The following is a 23,246-nucleotide window of genomic DNA, read 5'->3' as shown; positions in this document are numbered from 1 at the left end:
AAAATTTTCTCATACAGATTGCAATGCCTCTTTATTTTAGAAGTTCTTTCTGAGGTTATTATTGAAATGTGTATTGGTTTTCTTTTTTTTTTAATTTGTAATGTGTAAATGTTTTTAATCTTTGGGTTCATGTCAGCAACTTAAAAAGCATTGTCATAAAATAACTAGATCATGCAGAGTACATGCTTTTAAAAAGGCACAGTGGCTCATGCCTCTAATCTCAGCACATTGGGAGGCTGAGGTGGGCAGATCACCTGAGTTCAGGAGGTTGACCAACCTGGCCAATGTGATGAAACCCTGTCTCTAAAAATAACAAAAATTAGCCAGGTGTAGTGGTGTGTGCCTGTAGTTCCAGCTCCTCGGGAGGCTGGGACAGGAGAGTCACTTGAACCCAGGAGGTTGCTGTGGGCCAAGATTGAGCCCCTGCATTCCAGTCTGGGCAACAGGGTGAGACTTGCCTCAAAAAAATAATAATAATAATAATAATGGTCAATCCACATGTCAGTATAGTTGATTTGAACATAAAATATCTAATCTAAGCAGTAATTTTGATTCTTGAAAATTGAGTTTATTATTTGGCCTACATGCTAGTCCACTTACTTATTTGGCATAAAAAAGTCTATTTTGTATCACTTTAAAAAATATTGTGAAATTGGAAAAACTCACTTGAATCTACTGGAGCTTTCTACAGAATACATACTATACACTTAAATCGGTATTATTTTTACTCTTCCTCAAGTTGAAAATTACAAAGTGATCACATAGATTTATGTGACACTCTTTTTCAATATTTTGATGTACAATCCTAATAGAGCTTTCTCTTACTTAAAAATGAATGTAGTTTTAGTGCAGTGAGTAAGAAGAACAAATCCGATCCACAGTTTCAAGTCTGGCTATCAGTAATTTCCAGGTCTGAAGTAACCTCCCATCTATTAAAATGCTTTTATACAAGATTTTGTATGAGGTACATTTTAAAGTGTCTGGTATTATAGTGTGATGACATTTGTTAGCTTTGGGCTTCGTAATGAGACAAACAGCCACCTTCAAATCTTTTGAGGGACATCTTTAACAATCCTAGAGGTTTTCATTTCTTCTGTTCCGCAAGGGGCTTCTGCCTGTAAGGGCTCCAGCCCTCCAGCTCCTGGCTGTTGAGAAGACCTCCAGCTCATTAGTCTGTTCCCACCCCCATTTTCTGTAGGTCAGAGAGGAGATCATTGGCATTGCCAGAAAGCCAGAATGGCATATATGCTAGTGGTTTTATAGCTTAATTAGAAGAACGTTAACCATTTTTTAAGTTACAGAGCTCTCTATTAGTATTAAGTGCATACTTTATTGTAGACTTCACATACGCTTAGGGTAGTAACCAGAGGAATGTATCACTTGGAGCCATCTGTATTGAGTGACCTTCCCATGCACTGACTTTGAGGAGGGGGATAGGAGAAACTGAAGTGGGTGCAGGTCCACTGACACCCTTAGCTGTGACACTACAGCACCGTAAAGGACTGCATTCATGTGACAGAAGACTTGGGCTTTCATTTGGAAAACAAATTTAGGAGAGACACAGGTCTTAAAAATTAAATCCCCTCTTACATTCAGAAGGGCATTGTGGAGTCATTTGCTTTTTAATCTTATTTTATTTACTTTGCACCTTCTGGTAGACAGATCTATTCAACAGTAAGACCATCAGCATTCTCAAATTCTGTCTCAACTTTGCAGAAAATGTTTTATAAATGTGGGTGTGTGTATGGGGTGGGGGTGGGGAATTCCAATTTCTGTTTTAATTTTTTCAAATAAAATTGATTTTTCAGTTTATAAAAATAGAATTTACCAATTTTATAAAATGAAAATATGTATAATTGTAATAATATAGATTAAGATGTAGAAGTAAGAACCTAAGTCTTAGTTTTTATTCAGTATTTTCTATTACTGAGGTGCCTAGTAAGGTTTTCTTGGTGGGAAGTTTATGATTTAAAAAAAAAAATAGGATTCAGAAATGAAAGTAAAGTGAAAGCTATTTCAAGTCTCTTCAGGTATATGTCTGTTAAGGTGGCTAGTAGTGTTGTTAATATAAATCATCACCATTTTTCCATAAGGTGTCCCTCTAATCAGCAGCTCATCGAAAATGTCTTACTTAAAAAATAGTTAATGATCAGACAGTTCCTCAGTTACAGTAAGAACATCCTATCAAATAACTATGACATCCCAAAGATTTATTATAAAAACAAATATATTTAAAAGGTACCATAATGATTTAAAATACTAAGCTATACTGCAAGTCAATATGTATGTGTAAATGTAGAGTGGACTGTGTTCAAATACACCTATATAGTCTCTAAAATATACATATAACATATAATTCGACTGTCTGCAAAAATCCACAAGTTGTTTTGCTAGTATAATGATGACACATGTAACTATAATATTATTTTACTTCTAATAATTTAAATAAGACTTTTGTGTGATTATCTTAGAGTCTTTAAAAAATAAGCACCAAGGCCGGGCACGGTGGCTCAAGCCTGTAATCCCAGCACTTTGGGAGGCCGAGGCGGGTGGATCACGAGGTCGAGAGATCGAGACCGTCCTGGTCAACATGGTGAAACCCAGTCTCTACTCAAAATACAAAAAATTATCTGGGCATGGTGGCACGTGCCTGTAATCCCAGCTACTCAGCAGGCTGAGGCAGGAGAATTGCCTGAACCGAGGAGGCGGAGGTTGCGGTGAGCCGAGATCGCGCCATTGCACTCCAGCCTGGGTAACAAGAGCGAGACTCCGTCTCAAAAAAAAAAAAAAAAAAAAAAAAGCACCAATAGAAAGCATAAAATAAGATGGTTTAAATGCATACAAGTTACAAAAAAATCATAATAAATATGAGTAAACTCTGTTCATTTAAAAACCAGACATTAGATTTTATTATACTGGATTTTTAAAGAAGCTATAGCTTGTTTACAGAATATAAAATATAAGCACTCAGTGAAGTTGAAACTAAAAGAATGGAAAATATTTACCAAGTAAATACAGATTGAAAGAAAGCAGATATAGCTGTGTTAAGTCACACTAAGACAAAAAGCAATGTTACGGATAAACTTGAACTCTGTCTAATGCTAAGATGGACTCACTAGAACGATCTCATTACGCTACACTTGTATGCATCATCAGAGTGTTCAAAGTATGTAAAGAAGTAATAAATATGCAAAGGCAAAGTGACACCCAAAACAGTGGAATAATTTAACATAACATTTTTGGGAATGAATAAGTGAAGCAGATAAGAATATTTTAATATTACAATTCATCAACTTGATATAGCAGCCATATATCAAGTTTAGTAAAGAAAAATTATTTTTTACAGAATGTATTATACATTATTATTGAGCAAGTATAGAAAATATTGCAAATGGATGGAATCTTAACAAATTTTACAGAATTGCCATGATAGAAACTATGTGCTTAATTATAATCAATAACAGACATAAAACTTTTAAAAGCTCATGCATGTGTCAGTTACAGACACAACAGAAAATACAATACATGTAAGTGATGAAAAGTTTGGAAAAGAAACAAACTTGGCAGATATTGTAGATGACATGAGTGCCTGCATAGAAAATCCAAAATAGTATAAAGAAATATCAGGAAAAATGAGCGTTCAATAAGTGTACTGAATTTATGGTCAGTCAGTATTGAATTTCTATAAAATCATAAAATAATTACCATTCCAAACCTAGTGAAAATGTATTGGCAATATTAACAAAAATGTAAAGTTCTGTGGAATAACTGCAGTACTTTAATGGAAAAAATTATGAAACTTTGTCAAGAGAATTAAGGACAGCCAAATAAATGGATTGATTCACTACTGTCGTGTATAATATGACTCAGTATCTTAAAGAAGTGGTTCTCAATCGGGTAATTTTGACCCTCAGGGGACGTTTGGCATTGTCTGAAGACTTTTTTGTCGTCACACAGAGAGGAAGGTTGTTTATATTGGTGTCTATTAATTAGAAGTCAGGGTGCTGCTAAACATCTTATGATGCACAGGACAGCCCCTCATAACAAAAAAAAAATTATCTATTTCAAAATACCAATAATGCTGCTGGTGAGATACCTTCTTTCAAAGTTGACATTCTCCTCAAATTAATCTATAATTTTAACGAAATTCCAAAAAATGCGGTGTTTTACCTATTTGTGTAGATTGCAACAAGCTGGTTTTAAAATTCATATGGGAATTAAGGATGAAAAGATAAGAAAGGTAATTTTTAAGATGAAAAACAAGGTGAGGAGACTAATTCTGTTAGCTGTCAAGACATGCTGTATTGCTATAGTAATTCATGCTGGTTGAATTGACTAAAAGATAAGCAATTAACAGAAATTGAGAATCTGGAAATTTTTTAAGTGGGTTGGGTGTGGATCATAATGATTTTATTATTGCTGACCTACTCCCCCAAAATAATCATTAAAAGTTAAAGTTGACTCAATGTTTCTCCCTTTTAGCTTTCTTTGCAACTGCCCAAATTTATGGCTCTACTTTGCCTTAAAGTTATCTGGCAAATAATAAGTAGTAGCTTTTGGACGTTTTCACACTTTCTAGGAAAGCACAATTTCAAGAACAATAGGAATTTTTAATAAAATGTAAAATTAAAAGTCAAAAGTCCTTGAAAATTCTCTTACTGAATTTTTAATACAGCTGCAAGAGATTATGGTACCTATGAATGCACTATTTCCAAGTGTAGACTATAGTATAAGCTTTAGAAAATAATAGGGAGAAAAGAAGAAAAATGAGATGTTCCTATTAGGGAGTTTTGAGGAAGTCTGATAACTATGACAAATCTTGAGTATTCTATTTTGATCTGCAAAGGTTGGGAATCTGCCTGTAACAATAAGAAATTGGTGAAAAAATACCGACCATTTTTTGCTCAGACTGAAAACACCAATCTTTCCAAAACAACTGAAAAAACAAAACTTTATTATAGTATCTGCCCAAATGAGCTGAAATGCACTGTGGACTTCAGACATTCTCAGTGTTTTGCAGAGTCAATATTAAAAATGGAATGAAACTTGGCAGCTTTCATGCGAAATAGATCTTTAAAATTCAGGCATCCTCCATAAATAATAAAATTACATTTTCTCTAGTAGACTTGCTAAAATGATAATCACAGAGGTTGGAATAGTAATTTTTAATGGCTACCGCATTAATAAAAAATTTCCTAGACCTACCTCATTTATCAGGAGACATATTTCTAGCTTGTCTACCATCAATCCACTCTAAAGCTGAATGGTGATGCCTTTACATAATCCGTATTCTGTTATTTGCATAAAAATAAATGACAGTGTCTTAACTAGGTAAGGCAATGGGATTTTGGTCTGAATTTTAGAAATAAGCTTTCTTTACCATAGAGTGTATTTTTTTCAGGGAATAATCTTAAATAATATAGCCATTTTATTTTAGTTCTATCTTTTCCAATTCAAAACTTTGATGCCTAAAGTCTTTTATAAAAGAAGTTGATTAATGGGTGCAAAAGTACAGTTAAGTAAAATAAGTTCTAGTATTTGATAGTGCTAGGGAGATTATAGTTACCAGTAATTTATTAGCTATTTCAAAATAGCTAGAGGAGAATGGTAATGTTCTCACCACAAAGAAGGATAAATGCTCAAAGTGATGGATATCACAGTTACCCTGATTTGATCATTACACATTGTATTGAAGTATCAAAATATCACATGCACCCCCAATATATGTACAAGTTTGACATGCCAATTTAAGTTTTTTTAATTCAGAAAGCCTTATTTTTAAAATACAAAAGTGTTGCAAATGATGTCATATCAGTTACGATTTTTTTTTTGCCACAAATGCACACAAAAGAAGGTTTGGAAACTGGGCAATTAAAAAAATATATTTACTAGATTCTATAGAGTTTCTATATCATGAGTAACTGGACTAAGAGTGTTTTATCTATAAATGAGAATACACATGCAGTTGAATCAAGTATATAATAAAATATAGGCCGGGCGTGGTGGCTCACGCTTGTAATCCCAGCACTTTGGGAGGCCGAGGTGGGTGGATCACGAGGTCAAGAGATCGAGACCATCCTGGTCAACATGGTGAAACCCCGTCTCTACTAAAATACAAAAATTAGCTGGGCATGGTGGCACGTGCCTGTAGTCCCAGCTACTCAGGAGGCTGAGGCAGGATAATTGCTTGAACCTGGGAGCTGGAAGTTGCGGTGAGCAGAGATCGTGCCACTGCACTCCAGCCTGGGTAACAAAAGTTAAACTCCGTCTCAAAAAATGTATATATAGGCCGGGCGCGGTGGCTTAAGCCTGTAATCCCAGCACTTTGGGAGGCCGAGGGGGGTGGATCACGAGATCAAGAGATCGAGACCATCCTGGTCAACGTGGTGAAACCCCGTCTCTACTAAAAATACTAAAAATTAGCTGGGCATGGTGGCGCGTGCCTGTAATCCCAGGTACTCAGGAGGCTGAGGCAGGAGAATTGCCTGAACCCAGGAGGCGGAGGTTGCGGTGAGCCGAGATCGCGCCATTGCACTCCAGCCTGGGCAGCAAGAGCGAAACTCCGTCTCAAAAAAAAAAAAAAAAAAAAAAAAAAAAATGTATATATATATAAACATGTATATAAATATAAGCATTTTATTACAAATGCATATATGCAATATTTATTATTGGCCAAATATTTATTACGTATACATTTATATACATATAATAAAACACTTTTGCAGAAGAGCAGACAAATGCCTTCCATTTTGGCAGAGACAAAATTAGTGGCATAGCTAAGACCAGGACTCAAGGGTCTCCTAGGGTGTCCTCCGTGTCTCTTTGTATTGGATCCGGACATGTGTATTTATTTTCCCAGTCACATAATTAATACTCATGATATTCAATAGGCTGTATACTTTCAGAAGGCAGAGACTGTATTTTTTATTCTGTGTCCACAATTCCCAGGACAGTCAGTGCCTGTTCAACAAAAGGTGAGTGCTAAGTGCTAGGATTTGATTGTTGTTTGTATTTTGTATTTTTTTTTTTTTTTTTTGAGACGGAGTTTCACTCTTGTTACCCAGGCTGGAGTGCAATGGCGCGATCTCGGCTCACCGCAACCTCTGCCTCCTGGGTTCAGGCAATTCTCCTGCCTCAGCCTCCTGAGTAGCTGGGATTACAGGCACGTGCCACCACACCCAGCTAATTTTTTGTATTTTTAGTAGAGACGGGGTTTCACCATGTTAACCAGGATGGTCTCGATCTCTCGACCTCGTGATCCACCCGCCTCGGCCTCCCAAAGTGCTGGGATTACAGGCTTGAGCCACTGCGCCCGGCCGTATTTTGTATTTTTTGAGACAGGGTCTCACTTTGTTACCGAGGCTGGAAACTTTGGTCCCACTTTGTCACCCTGGCTGGAAACATGGCTCACTCCAGCCTCTACCTCCCAGACTTAAGGGATCCTCCTACCTCAGCATCCCACATAGCTGAGACTACAGGTGTGTGTCACCATGCCCAGCTAATTTTTGTATTTTTTGTAAAGACGGGGCCTTACTATGTTGCCCAGGCTGGTTTCAAACTCCTGAGCTCAAGCAATCTGCCCGCCTCAGTCTCCCAAAGTGTTGGGATTACAGGCGTGAGCCACTGTGACCTGCCTGTGTTTATTGACTGAACTACTGGGAGCAGCATTTCACAGACCAATTTCACATGCATTAGTCTATATATTACTTATAAGAGTAATGTATGTATTTTAAAAGGACTTAAAAAATAATGATAAGTTAATATTCTGCAAAATGAATGTCTAAATTCAGTGTTACTATTTTTATTTGTAATGAATAATTTAGATATTATTCTAAGACAATTTTAGAAGGGAAGTTATATGCTTAAGAATCTTGAAAATATTAGTATAAGATCCCATGCTCACAAAATGACCACCCTTCTTGATCTGTCCCCTTTATTCTCTGTAATCATTTAGATCAGGAACTGGCAAATGGGTCAGGAGTTGATAACCTCCTGCTTTGGGTGAAATCCAGACCACTAGTCTGTTTTTGTATGACAGTGAGCTAAGAATTTTTTTTTTTACATTTTTAAAAGGCTGAGAAATAAAAAGAATGTTTCATGACACATAAAACTTGTATGAAATCCAAATTTTTATTGCAACCCAGCCGTGCCTATCTGTGTCTGTGGTTGGTTTCATACATTGGTGGCAGAGTTGGGTCGTGGCTGCGAGAAGCCGCGTGGCCTGCTGAGCCAAGATCGCTTACTGTACGGTCATTTACACAGAATGTTTGCCCATCCTGTTTTAGATTCATGGTAGTCTCTGTGCTCTCAAAATATTGAAAATGTTAGGTGTTATGTTAAGTCCTATGATGTTGCTTCAAATTGCAATAAGAGATCCGAGTTAATTTTGCCTGTATGTTAATCGGAATAATTTTAAGGGTTTTGGTTGTTTATTTTTAGGACCAGTGACACAATAGTCTTTTCCCAAAAGGAGCACCTGCCAGTCACTCAGATCGTGATGATGGACGGAGGCCGACCACATTCCAAAGCAGCTTATACACTGGGGCCACTACTCTGCCACGGAGATAGTAAGTAATGGCGAGAAAAAGTTTTCTTTTCATAACAACAGTTTTTTGGTTATAAAAGAGTAGACAAAAGCCCTTATTTTTGCCAGAAAGAAAATTAGTGGCAGTACTGGGACTGGGACGAATATCAGGAAAACACACATACCATAAAGGCATAGTCAGTACTGAGCATCCGCGTTTCCTTACTGAAGCATTAGTTTACAGAGAATGAATCACCTTTAACTTATTACTTGCATGGATTTATTATCTGTTTATCATTATTTCTTCCAGAACCGTCATTAGGTAAAGTATTTTCTGAGTGTGTATTAATCTCTTTTCTGCAGCATTTTCATTCATTTTTCCATGGCCAAGTCCTCCGTCCCCCGCCTCATTGGCACTGTTAGCCCAGGGTTCTTTCATGCCTGTGAGGATCTGCCTCCTGCGCAGTGTGTGAACCACAACTGAGCTAGGAAAAATCTTCTTTCCCTGAGAAATATTGTAAAGGTGTTTCTTATCCACTAGCATCGTACATTGCTGTGGAAAAGTCTGAGACTAATGTATTTTTGTTTCCTGCTCTACCTCAGTGTGTGGAGGCTGCTGCTGAGAGAGGTAGTTCAATAAGGAGCCTGAGTGTCTCTGCACATTCTTGCCGAGAGTGCCAGATGGCATGACGTCTCCATCCCCTGATACCAAGCAGTTTCTGTAGCCAGTCATGTAGGCAGCTACATAGTTCAAAGAGAACACAGCATCACTATCAATGTGTACTCACTCCCCAGAGAGGAGGGGGACTGGCTTGCCTCCTGCTTGCTCAGGGAGTCCCAGACCCACGTGCGGGGGCTCCACATCTGAGGCGCAGACCTACTGTGTGTGTGTCGTATCCATCTGGGCCCATGGATCGTGTAGCCCTTGAAGATTTGGAGATAAGGGGAACCAGTGCAAATGTTCGGATGCTCATGCTGCATGCTGTGCGTGCGGCGAGTAATAAAATTCTCTTAACTCTGATTCGTGGATGCTGATAGGAAATTCTGTGTTTTCTATCAGCATCCGTGAATCTGTGGCAAGCTAAATCGTTAGTTTGCAAGTAGGGTGAAATCTCAGATGCTTTGTGGCTCTTGACAGATATGTTATCCTTTAATTGCCAAAACGTATTCAGAATATGCCTTATAGTTAATTTTAATTTTTTCTAAAATAAAATATGCTTATTTTGACCTAAAAATTCTGTTCTCCTTTAAGAAAAAAAAATGTTTTTTCTTATGCTTTGAATACATTTTCTGTTTCATTTGTCGGATTCTCTGCATCTGGGACTGTTGACTTGTTTCCTTTGCCCCCTATACTTTTTTTTTCTGTTTCTTCCAATTGCTTTAATCTCTTTGTCCTTCTCCTCTGTATTCAATATGATCATCCTAAGCTTTTCCCAATGTCAATAATTTATTATCAGCTGTGTTCTTCATTTATGGATATTTCTGATTTATCTGTTACCTCTGTGATTTTGTTTGGGTCTTTGATTTTTTTTCATAAAATCAACTTTTGTTTTTAAATTATCTCATATTTTAGCTTTTATTTTGCTGAATTGGTTTTTATATTAGTGCCATTCTATGAAACTCTTAAGGAATTTTTCTTTCCTTTCTGTTCTCTCTTAATTTCTTTTCTCCGTCCCATTCAGTCTGGCTTCTCCCTCCCTCCCTCCCTCCCTCCCTCCTTCCTTCCCCCTCCCTCCCTTTTTTCTCTTTTCTTTCTTTTCCTTCCTTCCTTCCCCCCTCCCTTTTTTCTTCTTTCTTTTCTTTTCCTTCCTTCCTTTCTTCTTTTTTTCTCTATGTTTGCACTGTTTCTGTGCTTTTTTAAAAACATTGTATATACTTGTAGTGGCAGGTCTGTCCAGACATGTAATTCATTTGTATGTGATAGAGTGGAGTTCTTCTTGACATGCATCTCTTCACAATCAGACACATACTTCTTGTTCCTTCTGTGTCATAGCAAGACTAGAGTCCGCCATCCTATCAGTAGTTTTTCCCATAATCTAAGAGCTCAAGTTGGCGAGGGCAGGATCTGTTGAGTTGAATCTGATTTACTGGCCATTCTCTGTGCTGTTTTATCTTCAAGAATTATTAAATGTCCTGTGCCAGGCATCACACTGCAGCATGGAGGGGATATCCACAGGTATCAGATTTTTCCCACAGCTCAGTATTAACCCCTGAAAATCTGTAGCTTTTCTCCCAGCCTACTGACACTGTGATGTCAAACACTGGTTTATAGGTACTCTGGACTTGTAAAAAACATTTTTTAGATTATTTTCTCTATAGAAATTTACCTCAGTCCTTCACTTCCCTCCAACTGCGGCTATATTTATGAGACTCTTCAGGATATATCATTCACCTTCTGTTTATATCATACTTTCAGCAAGACTAATCAAAGTATGGACAAGAGCAAGTACAATATTTGAAATATTCCCTTCTCACTTTGGGAGACTGAAATCAGAGGATTGCTTGAGCCCAGGAGTTCAAGACAAGCCTGGACAAGATGGCAAGACTCTGTCTCTACAAAAAAAATGAAAAATTATCTGGGAGTGGTGGCCCGTAGCACGAGTGACTAGGAAGGCTTAGGTGGGATGATCTCTTGAGCCCAATAATGTGAGGTGGCAGTGAGCTATGTTCATTCCACTGCACTCCAGCCTGCGTAACAAAGCAGAGCTCATCTCTAAAATAAATAAGTAAATAAACAAAAAAAATAAAGAAAATAAAATATTTTCTTCTATAAAACTTCCCCCATAGCTTCCTCTTCCTTTCTCTTTCCCTTTACTTATCTTCATCTCTTTGTTTTTCAGTATATGTGCTGCTGAAGTGAGCACCATCTCTTTTTTTTTAACATAATATTTATTGATTTTTTTTTCTCTTCCTTTGGGGCAGCTGGGACTAGGGGATCTGCAGGGATGAGGTCGAGGAAGTGAGCACTGGGCTAGAAGCTTGGTTTCACACTGAAGAATGAGCAAAGATGCAAATACAGTGAGGAGAGTGGGAGCTGGTCTTCTCACTGAAGAAAGAGTTATACATGTGGGAAGAAGGAAGAACCGTAATGAAACCTGTAGTGCTGGGTTAAAAATGGAGGTATCCACGTGAACTTAAGGATTTTAATATACATAACAGAAAACTATAGAATATACAGAGAAGAGAGAGAGGGAGTTTATGTGTGTCTGATATACAAATACGCGTATTTCCTGGCTGACTACTAAGAGGGCCAGAAGAAGTGACACCCTAGTAAATATCTAGCCTGCAGATCTGGGCTTCTAAACGCCAATTCCTATCATTCTCCACTAAAAGAGAAACCGGAACTCCTTGCAGAAAAGGCTGATTCCAGAATTGTGGCCAGAAAAAAAGCTTTAAGATAAGCCTGGATCATTTTGTTATGACGAAAGGGAAAAAAGAGCTCAAAAAAGGACATGGGTGTCATCTTAAAGGAGCTGCCACATTTGAGACAACTTGAGCATCGAAATACATTATGCATTATAAACCATTGAATAGAATAGGACTTCAAGAGCGAGGTGAATAAACAAATGGATAAATACACAAATAAATCAGTAAAAGATCAAGCAAAAAGCTATTTCTAACAGAGGCGTGTCAACCAACTAATGTGGAAGGAATGATGGAACTTAGAAAATCACCACCGGCAGCCATCAATACATTGTAAACCAGTGGGTGAAAAATTTTTAAAGTGGGTAAAGTTGTGTTTCTGTAACCTTAAAGTGTCAAAAATAAATGAATTACAAAGAGAAAATTAATAGCTTCATGTTGGAGAAACTCGACAATTGCCACTTTACAAGACAGTCAGAACTAACAGGACCAGTGATGGGGCTGATCGGCACTGCTGCCTGCTGCCGTGACATACAGAGGAGAACACGGCAGCCCTTCTGAGGTATTTTTGACAAAAAAATGCACAACATGAATCCAATCATGAGTACGTCAGACAAATCCAAGTTGAGGAACATTCTGCAAATCAACTGAAAAATACCAAAAAGTCAAAAGAACACAAAAGATAAGAAAACACTGACACGTTGTTCCAGAATGAACGACACTGAAGAAACCTGAGGAAGACGTGAAGTGCAGTCCTGGGGTGGGTTTTGGACAGAAGGGAAAAAATAAGCTGCTGCTTCTAGGTTGTTCTTGCTTTGAAGGAAATTATTAGGACAGTTGTGTGTGTGTGTGTGTGTGTGTGTGTGTGTGTGTGTGTGCAAAAAAGACAGAAAGCAGGAGTCTTTATTCTGGCTTCTGGAGTCATTTATCCAACTACCTCCTTCAAATCTCGACTTGGATGCCTGATAGATATCTCAAATTTAATATATCCCAAATGGAGCTGCTTCTCAAACTTGCTTCTTCAGAATTATTTCCCCTCCCAGTTAGACCAAAAACCCCGGAAGTCATCTTAGACTCCACCCTTCCTCTTAAATCCCATCCAGTTCTTCAGCACGTTCTGTCAGCTGTACCTTTGAGATGATTCTGAACTTGACCCTGCCACCGTTTCGTTGCTGGTCTTAATTGCTTTTGCGTGGCTTTTGTTTGCCCTTCTCTGACACAGGTCTCTAATCATCACCATAATCACCATTTAGCTCTTCATGTCATGACTATATGACACGGATACTCAGAACCCTCACTGAAGGCTCATATACATCATTAATGTGCTTAGCAGACATAATCCTGTAAGTATCAAATGTAACTGTTGTTTTTGTTTCATGACTTTTTCCCTTTTGTTGTTTTCTCTATTGTAAACAGAGTCATTTTGGAATTCAGCTTCCTTCAACACTGAGACTTCATACCTTCATTTCCCTGCTTTCCACGGAGAACTCACTGCTGACGTGGGTTTCTTTTTTAAGACCACTGTTTCCTCTGGGGTGTTCATGGAGAATCTGGGGATCACAGACTTCATCAGGCTCGAGCTGCGTGGTAAGCTGCCCACTCTGGACAAGTCACAGGGTACCCTTTACTTAGCAATGAAAGCTTTAACTCCACAAAATGTTAACGTTATTTTATTCTTACTTTGTGATTGTATTTCCCTATAAAACATTAAACTTCCTTGATTTTAGGTAGCTTTTTTTTTTCTTTTCTTTTTTTTTTTTTTTGAGAGAGAGGGGGTCTTGCTGTGTCACCCAGACTGGAGCGCAGTGGCACTGTCTTGGCTCACTGCAACCTCCGTCTCCTGGGTTCAAGCAATTCTCCTGCCTCAGTCTCCTGAGTAGCTGGGACTATAGGTACACACCACCACACCCAGCTACATTTGTATTTTTGGTAGAGACAGAGTTTTGCCGTGTTGGCCAGGCTGATCTTGAACTCCTGGCCTCAAGTGATCCACCCACCTTGGCCTCCCAAAGTGCTGGGATTACAGGCATGAGCTGCCATGCCCAGCCAGGTTATCATTTTTAAGAGAAAACAAAACAATGAGGCATGAAGGACATAATAATCCATTAAAACATCATGTCTGCCCTAGAGTACAGGACAGCAGAGCCAGAGCTTTAAACCAAACTCATCACGTTGTTTACTGAATTCCAAAAATATTTGACCAGACATACTGTTTTTCACATACCCAAAGCTTAATTTATGACTGCCCAAATTTACATTCAGTGTTTATAGAATTAGATGAGACTTTGAGCCATTTGTAAATAAAAGTACTGAAACCCAAAAAACAAATACTGTTTGGGATTCTAGCTATGGTTACTTATCTCTACTATTTAGGACTTAGCAAGGTTGAATTGTAAACTCTGAGGATAAATATGTTAAAATCTGTTTTGTTTCATTTTTTTTCCTCCAGGATACAGATTTATTCTGCCTTCCCTTTCCCAAATCAGTCATTTTTCTGCATGGTTGCCACTGTCTCCTTCCATCCTGAGCATGCCTTCATGTTTTCCTGTGTCTGTACCAGGCTCAATTTTCTTCCCTGTGAATTTACTTGAGCAATATTCATATCTAATATTTCTAGCTCCCACAGAAGTGACCTTTTCCTTCGATGTGGGGAATGGACCTTGTGAGGTCACAGTGCAGTCACCCACTCCCTTTAATGACAACCGGTGGCACCATGTGAGGGCAGAGAGAAATGTTAAAGGAGCATCCCTTCAAGTTGATCAGCTCCCTCAGAAGATGCAGCCTGCCCCTGCTGATGGGCATGTTCGTTTACAGCTCAACAGCCAGCTCTTCATCGGTGAGTGCTGGTGGTTTATAACTGAATCTAGTGTGAATGCAGAGGGGGACCAAAAGAAAATCAAAACTATAATGTACTGCGAGCAACAATCACCAACAACCACTACTACTGCTCTCGGCACTATTTGCTGATAACCTGGTAGGTTCCAGGAGCTTGCTGTGGGCTTCTTATTTGATACTTCACTGTTTAGATATTGTCATCTGTTTACGGATGAGATAGCCAAGCCTCAGAGAGGTGGAGTAACCAGCTAATGAGAGGGATCCCAGGATAGCAGATCCCCAGACTTGAGCCATTCGTATTACAGAGGATTGGCTTGTGTGACAGCTATATTTTATCATCACTATTAGTGTGATAATTAGATGTTTTTATCCATTTCTTGTTTCACTTCTCAGTGGAGTTAGAGAACTTGTAATTGGGGCAGAAGTCCTCCATGGTCCATTCAAAATGAGGCCACAGGAGATTCACCGAGTGGAAGCAGCACTGTGCACCTCCCCAGGGCCAGGCTTCCAGGAGTCCACTCCTGGTTTTCCTTGCTGCTGTCCTCACTTCTGGGGCTGTCTCTTGGCGGGCTCCTTGTTTATAACCTGGTCTTGCTCCTCTGTTCTTGCAGTCCATTTATTTAAAGGTGACAGCCCTGGGTCAGGGAAGTCTTTCCTTTACTTTGCTTATTTACTGTTTTATCACTGTCATTTATTCTTCCCCTTGAGAAAAAATATCTTTTGCTATATTACTTTTGAAACTATTCTAACCTAGGAGCTACACAGATTAAAGCTCTCATGTGTTCATTTCTTACGTGTTTTAAAGTGAATAAGAATGCAATCTAATTAAAACTGGACTAAATCACAAATTATCATACAACCCAATTTATAGGAAGTGAGGTAGATACAACTTCCAGGTACTAAATACTACACAGTAAATCCATGTGTGTATGTGGATGTGGGTGTGTGGGGGTGTTTTGGGGTATTATACCATGACTTTCTAAAACCTAGCTTCAGGTGTGGTTAGCTCGCATATTAGGGTGCAGTGAGGCTTTTTCAAAGGACATGAAACCATCAAACTACTGAAAAGGAGGGATACAGAGAGGGGTCAAACTAAGAACTTAATTTTCTCACTTGTAATCTTAGAGATTATTTAACGGAATGCCTAGAAACACAATTAGCATAAAATTCATCTTGAATCAGCATTCACTGACTTCAGAATCACCCACAAAGCTGATTGACGGGTCAGATTTGGGTCCCCCACCGTAGGCCCACTGAATCGGAATCTCTGGGAAGAGGCACAAAACTCTGCATTTTCCAGAAACTCTAGATAATTTCAGTGTTCCTAACATTGAGAATTGTTGCCTTCATAATGGTGTTTGTCACTACGCAAGTGTTTTAAAACTCTCTAAATGGTTTCTCAACATTCATGTTTGACATGACAAAATATGCCCACATGCAGTATTCAGTTACTGTTTAGCAATTGTATCCTCCGAGAGGAGGCGATCCTGGGGCATGGTGTCACCTCTTCCAACTTCTCCTTTTCTTCTCCATTTGTTTTCACATTTTATTTTTAGAGCCCATCCAAGTGAGGCATTTATCTGTATATATTTTTATTATTACGAAAAATTTGAAAGTTCATACCTAACCATTATAATGCACATTCTTATTCATAAAGAAAGTAAAATCATGCTTGATATAGTTTACACTATATATTTTGTTCTTTGTAAAGGAACTAAAGTGAAATTCTTTCTTACCTGAAGTTAAAGAACTGTTTTTAGAAAGACTCTTTGCCAGACTCACCATGTTTGAAAGTAGTGCGAATAAATGTTTTATTTAATTTCATTTAAAGCTTCATGATATCACATTAACAGTTTATATTTTAAAAATTGCATATGTTCACCAAATTTTTAACACATTGTGATTGTTGCCACTCTCCATAAGGCCTGAGTTTGACATGGACACAAAATCCTGAATAAAATACCAAGGAACACATTTCTATTTGCAGTGTTTCCGTTGTAGGTGGAACGGCCACCAGACAGAGAGGCTTTCTAGGATGCATTCGGTCTCTGCAATTGAATGGAGTGGCCCTGGATCTGGAAGAAAGAGCCACAGTGACACCAGGAGTGGAGCCGGGGTGTGCGGGACACTGCAGCAGCTATGGACACTTGTGTCGCAATGAAGGGAAATGCAGAGAGAAACGCAGAGGGGTCGCCTGTGACTGTGCCTTCTCGGCATACGATGGGCCGTTCTGCTCCAATGGTAAGTGTGATGAAGGAGCAGGTTATAGGGAAACTACGTGAAACTTAAAAAATATGAAGAAGGCTGCTGGCATTTGATACTATAAAGAAAGGATATGATCGAGTTATCTGAAATGGAATAATTTCTGTTCCAAATTCCTCTATTGAATTTAGAAGGGGTATGACTGTTTTTGAAAACTTAAGGCTGTCAGTCCTCTCTGGATTTCCTATTTAGAAGATCTCTGGGTTACCCCCAGCATCTGTTCAATGTTAATCCTCTCAAAATAAATTTGGTTTTCAAAACTCTGTCCTTGTACTCTTCTGATTTTAAGATTAGTAAAGCATCATTGTTATTTTTGTTTTTAATTTTTAAAGACAACTTCTTGCTGTTCAAGCCTCTCTGTTGCTGAGGCTGGACTTGAACTCCTAGGCCTGACCAATCCTTCTACCCATTGTCACTTGTGACAATGACTTGAAGTGATTCAAGAGGCCTTTATAAAAATGTCTTTTCTTATAAATCAAGCATATTAACTAGGAGGGGAAATTCACATTGAACTAAATATTGACATGTCATTAACAGAATCACTCGGACACTTTGCTCACTGATGCTTGACTCCTCTTAGAGGAGCTTCTGCTCAGGGACAATCATGTTTTGAAAAGAAGAAAAGAGCTGGGTGTCGTAGCTCACGCCTGTAATTCCAGCACTTTGGGAGGCCAAGGCAGTTGGATTACGAGGTCAGGAATTGAAGACCAGCCCGCCCAACATGGTGAAACACCGTCTCTACTAAAAATACAAAACTTAGCCAGGCATGTGGTGTACACCTATAATCCCAGCTACTCGGGAGGCTGAGGCAGGAGAATTGCTTGAACCCGGAAGGCAGAGGTTGCAGTGAGCCAAGACCATGCCACTGCACTCCATCCTGGACAACACAGCCCACGCCACTGCACTCCATCCTGGATGACAGACTGAGAATGCCATCTCAGGGAGAAAAAAAACAAGAAAGGGACTGATTTTAGTATTAAGTACCCTGTACTGACTTCTTTAAAATATTTATAATACCTTTATGAAACCTCTTCAAATATTCAGTCATAGAGCTAAAATGTAATAACTTTCTTAAGTGTCTCTAGGCTGTTACACATATTGTTTTCAGCAGTGAAACAGGCTTTAATCACTATAAAATTGTGTGACTTTCAAAAGAATTTGGAGAATTCATTATTTAGAAGTCATTTAAATGTTCAAAAGGGCTCCCATATGTCTTTTGTTAGTCCTGAAGATCTCTGTGCTAGTAAATCTCTTAGTTCCGGAGCAAATGCAGAGCCCTCTTTATATCTGAAAGCCAACGTCAGGAGTAACCACTTCTTCATGAGCACAAGTGCTGATTTCTAAAGCATTCCCAGTGAACGTTTGCTAAGTGCAATGTGAATGTTATTTTATAACCCAAAATTATCTTAAGCATAGACATTGTATTGTAAGTAAATGGGAAATGACACTCCAGTATCTGGGGGATACATTACAGTTGGACTACTTAATCTAGTAGGAACAATCTGGATTTTCAGTAAATTCTTTATATTTTATGGAAATGGAAAGAGTGGAGTAGTATTCCAAGACAATGAGCATCTCTCAACATTTTCTTTGTATTTATGGGTATATCTGGTGTGTGTGTGTGTGTGTGTGTGTGTGTGTGTGTGTGTGTGTGTGTGTGTATGTACTGAACGCATTTTTGGAATTAACGTGATATAAAATTAAAATGTCAACATTTCATAAAGTGTTTTAAGAGAAGCTGAAAGGCCTTCAACCCTTCTGTCTCAGAATACTGTAGATATCACTTTGGATTAGCCTTTATGTCTAGACAATAAATTTGAGAAACATCTTCAGCATAAAAGAACATTTCCAAATTTTGACCTTGAAGGAGGGTTAGTCCTCAGATCATCTTTTCTCTAGCTGCTGCAGGAGATCTGTTCCATGCCTCCTACAAAGCAAATAGATTTTTAAAGAGGAGGTAAAATTCAAAGAAAAAACATAGTACTCACACATTTCCAGCCTGGCCACGTAAGGAGCTCTGTAAACTCTCTCTCATATGAAATAGGCATAACTGGTAAAAATTATTATTTTAAAAAACAACTATTAAAAGTCTCTGGAAAATGTCCTAAGGAAATACATCAAATGAAGAAACATTTATTAATGAGTAATAACAATGAGAGTTTGAGCATTTAAGCCAAGACCCTCTGCCTGAACCTCCCTATCCCTAGCTCAGTATGAGGGAAGCTCCACTCTATATGGATAGAACGTTTACAGATTTGTCTATAAATATTTACTTGCTCTTTTTTCTTTTCTCAGATTTTTTAAACAAGAACAAGTTATATAAAATAATAATGGGTTTAATATGTATAAAAATCATTCCAAAAGAGAGGAAATTGAGCCATGTAGAAATAACTTCTAAATCTTACTTATATTTAGTGTAAACCTTAAGAAGATTCTTGATAAGGTATATGTATGCAAGCTTAGAGCAATTACTAAAGAAAATAAAACAAAAAAATTGTCATGTAGTTTATTAAAAAGCTTATATACCAAAACCTAGTAGGATATATCCCAGGATTTCAGGAGTGGTTCAACAAATGAAAATCAGTCACTGCCTTACACAAGATGATAGAATGAGGGAAAAGATACATGATTAACTTAATTGTTGCTGAAAAAAAAATTTAACAAACTCCGGTAACCTTTCATGATTAAAAAAAACACACACACACTCCATAAACTAGGAATAGTAAGGAACTTTCGCAATATGATAAAGACCATATATGAAAAACCTACAACTGACATCACACTCAGTGGTGAAAGCTTCTTTCCTAAAATAAGAAACAGGACAAGTATGCCCAGTTTTACCACCTCTATTTATCATAGTAATAGAAGTTCCAGTTAGAGCAATTAAGCAAAAAGAAGAAATACAAGGCATCCAAATCGGAATAGGACTATCTGTCTCTCAGATTATATTATCTTATGTGTAGAAAACGCTTCAGAAAATAAAAACTGTCAGAGAAAATCAATAACTTCAGCAAAGTTTCAGGATGCAAAATTACCGCCAAAAATTTGGTTGTATTTCATCACTCTAGCAATGAAAAATCTGAAAGTGAGATTAAGGAAACAGTTTTATTTGCATTATCATCAAAAAGAATTTAAAAACTTAGAAATAAACTTAACCAAGAAACTGAAAGACTTGGATACTGAAAACTATAAAACATTGTTGAAAGAGATTAAAGAAGACCTAAATAGAAGGAAAGACATTCCATATTCATGAATTGGAAGACTTAATATTATGAAAATAATAATACAACCCAAGGCAATATGCAGATTCAATCTAATTCTTATCAAAATCCCCAAAGCACTTTTTGTACAAATGGAAAATCCTGTATCACCATTTATGTAAAATTTGAAAAAGCCCAGAAGAGTAAAAACAGTTTTACAAAAGAGCAAAGTTGGAGAACACACCCTTTTTGACTTGAAAACTTACTATAAACTACATTAATCAAAACAACGTGGCACCAAATGAGGATAAACCTATAAACCAATGGAATAGAACTGAGAGGCCAGAAATGAGCCTTCATACATACAATCAATTGATGTTTGACATAGTTTTTGTCAAGATCACTCAATAAGGAAATAACAGTATATTCAACATAAAGGTAGGAAAAGTGGATGTTCACATGTGAAGATTGAAGTTGGACCCTTACCAAAATTATTTGAAAGTGAATCAAAGTTCTAAGTCTAAAAGCTAAAACTGTAAAATTTTTAGGAGATGATATATAGGCAAATCTTCATAATCTTGGATTTGGCAGTGGTTTTTTAAAAATCACACCACCAAAACCACAGGCAACAACAACAACAAAAAAAATAGATTATTTGTACTTTATCAAAATTAACAATTTCTCTGTGTCAAATAACACTATCAAGAGTAAAAAGACAACCCACCAAATGTGATAAAATATTTGCAAGTTATATATCAGATAGAGGTTCAGTATCTAGAATATGATAACTTCCACAACTTAAAAAGAAACACAGTCTAATTGGACAAACGACTTTATCAGACATTTCTCCAAAAAGATATACAAAGAGTCAATAATCACATGGAAAGATGATAAAATGCAAACCAAAAGTACAATGAAGTACCTCTTCAAACCTACTAGGTTAACTATAATTTAAAAAAAAAAAACAAGTTGGGCAAGAACATAGAGAAATTGGAACTCTCTTCTGTTACTGGTGGGAATGCAAGTGCCACAGCCGCTGTAGAAGTTGATTTAGAGTTAACTCAAAATAGTTCAACATAGAATTACTTTGAACCCAGCAATTTCACTTTTACATATATGACCAAAACAATTGAAAACAAGAACTCAAGCAGATACTTCTATACAAATGTTCATAGTAGCATCATCACAATAGTGGAAATAACACAAGTGTCCATCAACACATGAATTGTTAAAAAAAAAAAAGTGTAGTGTATACATATAATGGTATATTGTTCAGCCATAAAAGGAATGAGATTCTGATACATAATAACATTGATGAACCTAAAAGACATTATGCTAAGTGAAATCAGCCAGACACAAGAGAGTAGATACTATATGACTCCATGTTTACTAGATATCAATAGACAGATTTGTAGAGACAAAGTAGATGTAAGGATACAAGGAGCTGAGATGAGAGGGCAATAGAGAGTTATTACTTAATGAATACAGAGTTTATCTTTGAGGTGGTAAAAAAATTTTGGAAATCAAAAGAGACAATAATTGCACAGCATCATAAATTTAGTTAATGCCACTGAATTTCACATTTTAAATGGTTGAAGGGAAAATTATATATGCTATATGTTTTACCTCAAAATATAGTGAAATTGAGAAAAATTAAAATGTTACATTCTAAAATATCCGTCGATACAAAATAATGTTAAGAAGGAAAGCAAAAACAAATAAAACATACAAGAAAAGGAAAAGAAAATGGCAGATGTGAATCTAACAGTATCAATAATAATATTAAATATTCATTGAGCAGTCCAATCAAAGGGCAAATATTGTCAGAATGGGTAACAAAAGAAATCTCCGGCCGGGCGCGGTGGCTCAAGCCTGTAATCCCAGCACTTTGGGAGGCCGAGGCGTGTGGATCACAAGATCGAGAGATCGAGACCATCCTGGTCAACATGGTGAAACCCCGTCTCTACTAAATATACAAAAAATTAGCTGGGCATGGTGGCGCGTGCCTGTAATCCCAGCTACTCAGGAGGCTGAGGCAGGAGAATTGCCTGAACCCAGGAGGCGGAGGTTGCAGTGAGCCGAGATCGCGCCACTGCACTCCAGCCTGGGTAACAAGAGCGAAACTCTGTCTCAAAAAAAAAAAAATCTCCAGCTTTGATGTGAAGCATTTTAATCTCTATGCTGTCTAAGGACACCCAGTTTAGATTGAAAGGGGTAAGTCAGTCGAAAATCAAAGAATAGAAAACATGTATCATGAGAACAGTAACCCTAGAGAGCCAAAGGGAGTGTACTAACATCAGAAAAAATAAACTCTAAAACAAAAGGTGCTACTAAAAATAGACAAATCAGGAGTAAAAGTAAAAGCTGAGGATTCAATATTTCACTTTCAATAAAGGATAGAATAATTACTCAGAAGATTATCAAGAAAATAGACTTGAAAAAAAAAAAAAAAACCCAGTCATCCTAACACACATCCGTAGAACACGCTACTCAACAATAGCAGAATGTATATTCTTCTCAAGTGTTCATGGAACATATTCTAGGTTAGACAGCGTGCTACCTGTAAATCAAGCCTTAATACATTTAAAAGGATTGAAATCATATGAAGGGTCTTTTTTAAACACAATGGGATGAAATTAATAACAGATAGAAATTATGGAAAATCACAAATTTGTGGAAATTAACCTATACACTCAGAAATGAAAGGGAAATTAGAAAAGGCTTTGAGATGTATGAAAACAAAAATACAACATTAGTAGAACATGTAGCACAGCTAACGCAGTATTTAGAAGGAAGTTTATAACTGTAAATATCAATATTTAAAAAAAAAGGGTTCCCAAATAAAAAACCTGACCTTCCACCTTAACACACTGAAAAAAGAAGAGCAAACTAAATCTAATACAAGTAGAAAACCAGAATAATAAATTAAACCGCAGAAATTTCTCAAATGGGTAATATAAAAGGGACCAAAAAAAAAATAACCAAACCAAAAGTCAGTCATTTAAAATTGTTAACAAAATTGGCAAACCTTTAGTGCAATTGACCGAGAATAAAAGAGATGA

At 37.4% G+C, this 23,246-nt stretch overlaps 1 protein-coding gene across 1 annotated transcript in view; it reads left to right on the top strand.

The window, feature by feature from the left end:
• Window positions 1-23,246, top strand: part of LOC101042863 (contactin-associated protein-like 3) — a 229,892-nt gene that overhangs the window by 186,458 nt on the left and 20,188 nt on the right. The window contains 4 exon segments of the mRNA XM_039475023.2: window positions 8,440-8,567; window positions 13,304-13,474; window positions 14,505-14,723; window positions 16,724-16,963. Coding sequence (XP_039330957.1) covers window positions 8,440-8,567; window positions 13,304-13,474; window positions 14,505-14,723; window positions 16,724-16,963 — 758 coding nt within the window.

The sequence above is a fragment of the Saimiri boliviensis genome, chromosome 2, assembly GCF_048565385.1.
Source record: "Saimiri boliviensis isolate mSaiBol1 chromosome 2, mSaiBol1.pri, whole genome shotgun sequence".
Taxonomy (NCBI): Eukaryota; Metazoa; Chordata; class Mammalia; order Primates; family Cebidae; genus Saimiri; species Saimiri boliviensis.
The sequence above is the reverse complement of the archived record's forward strand: the minus strand, read 5'-3'. Positions and strand labels throughout refer to the sequence as shown.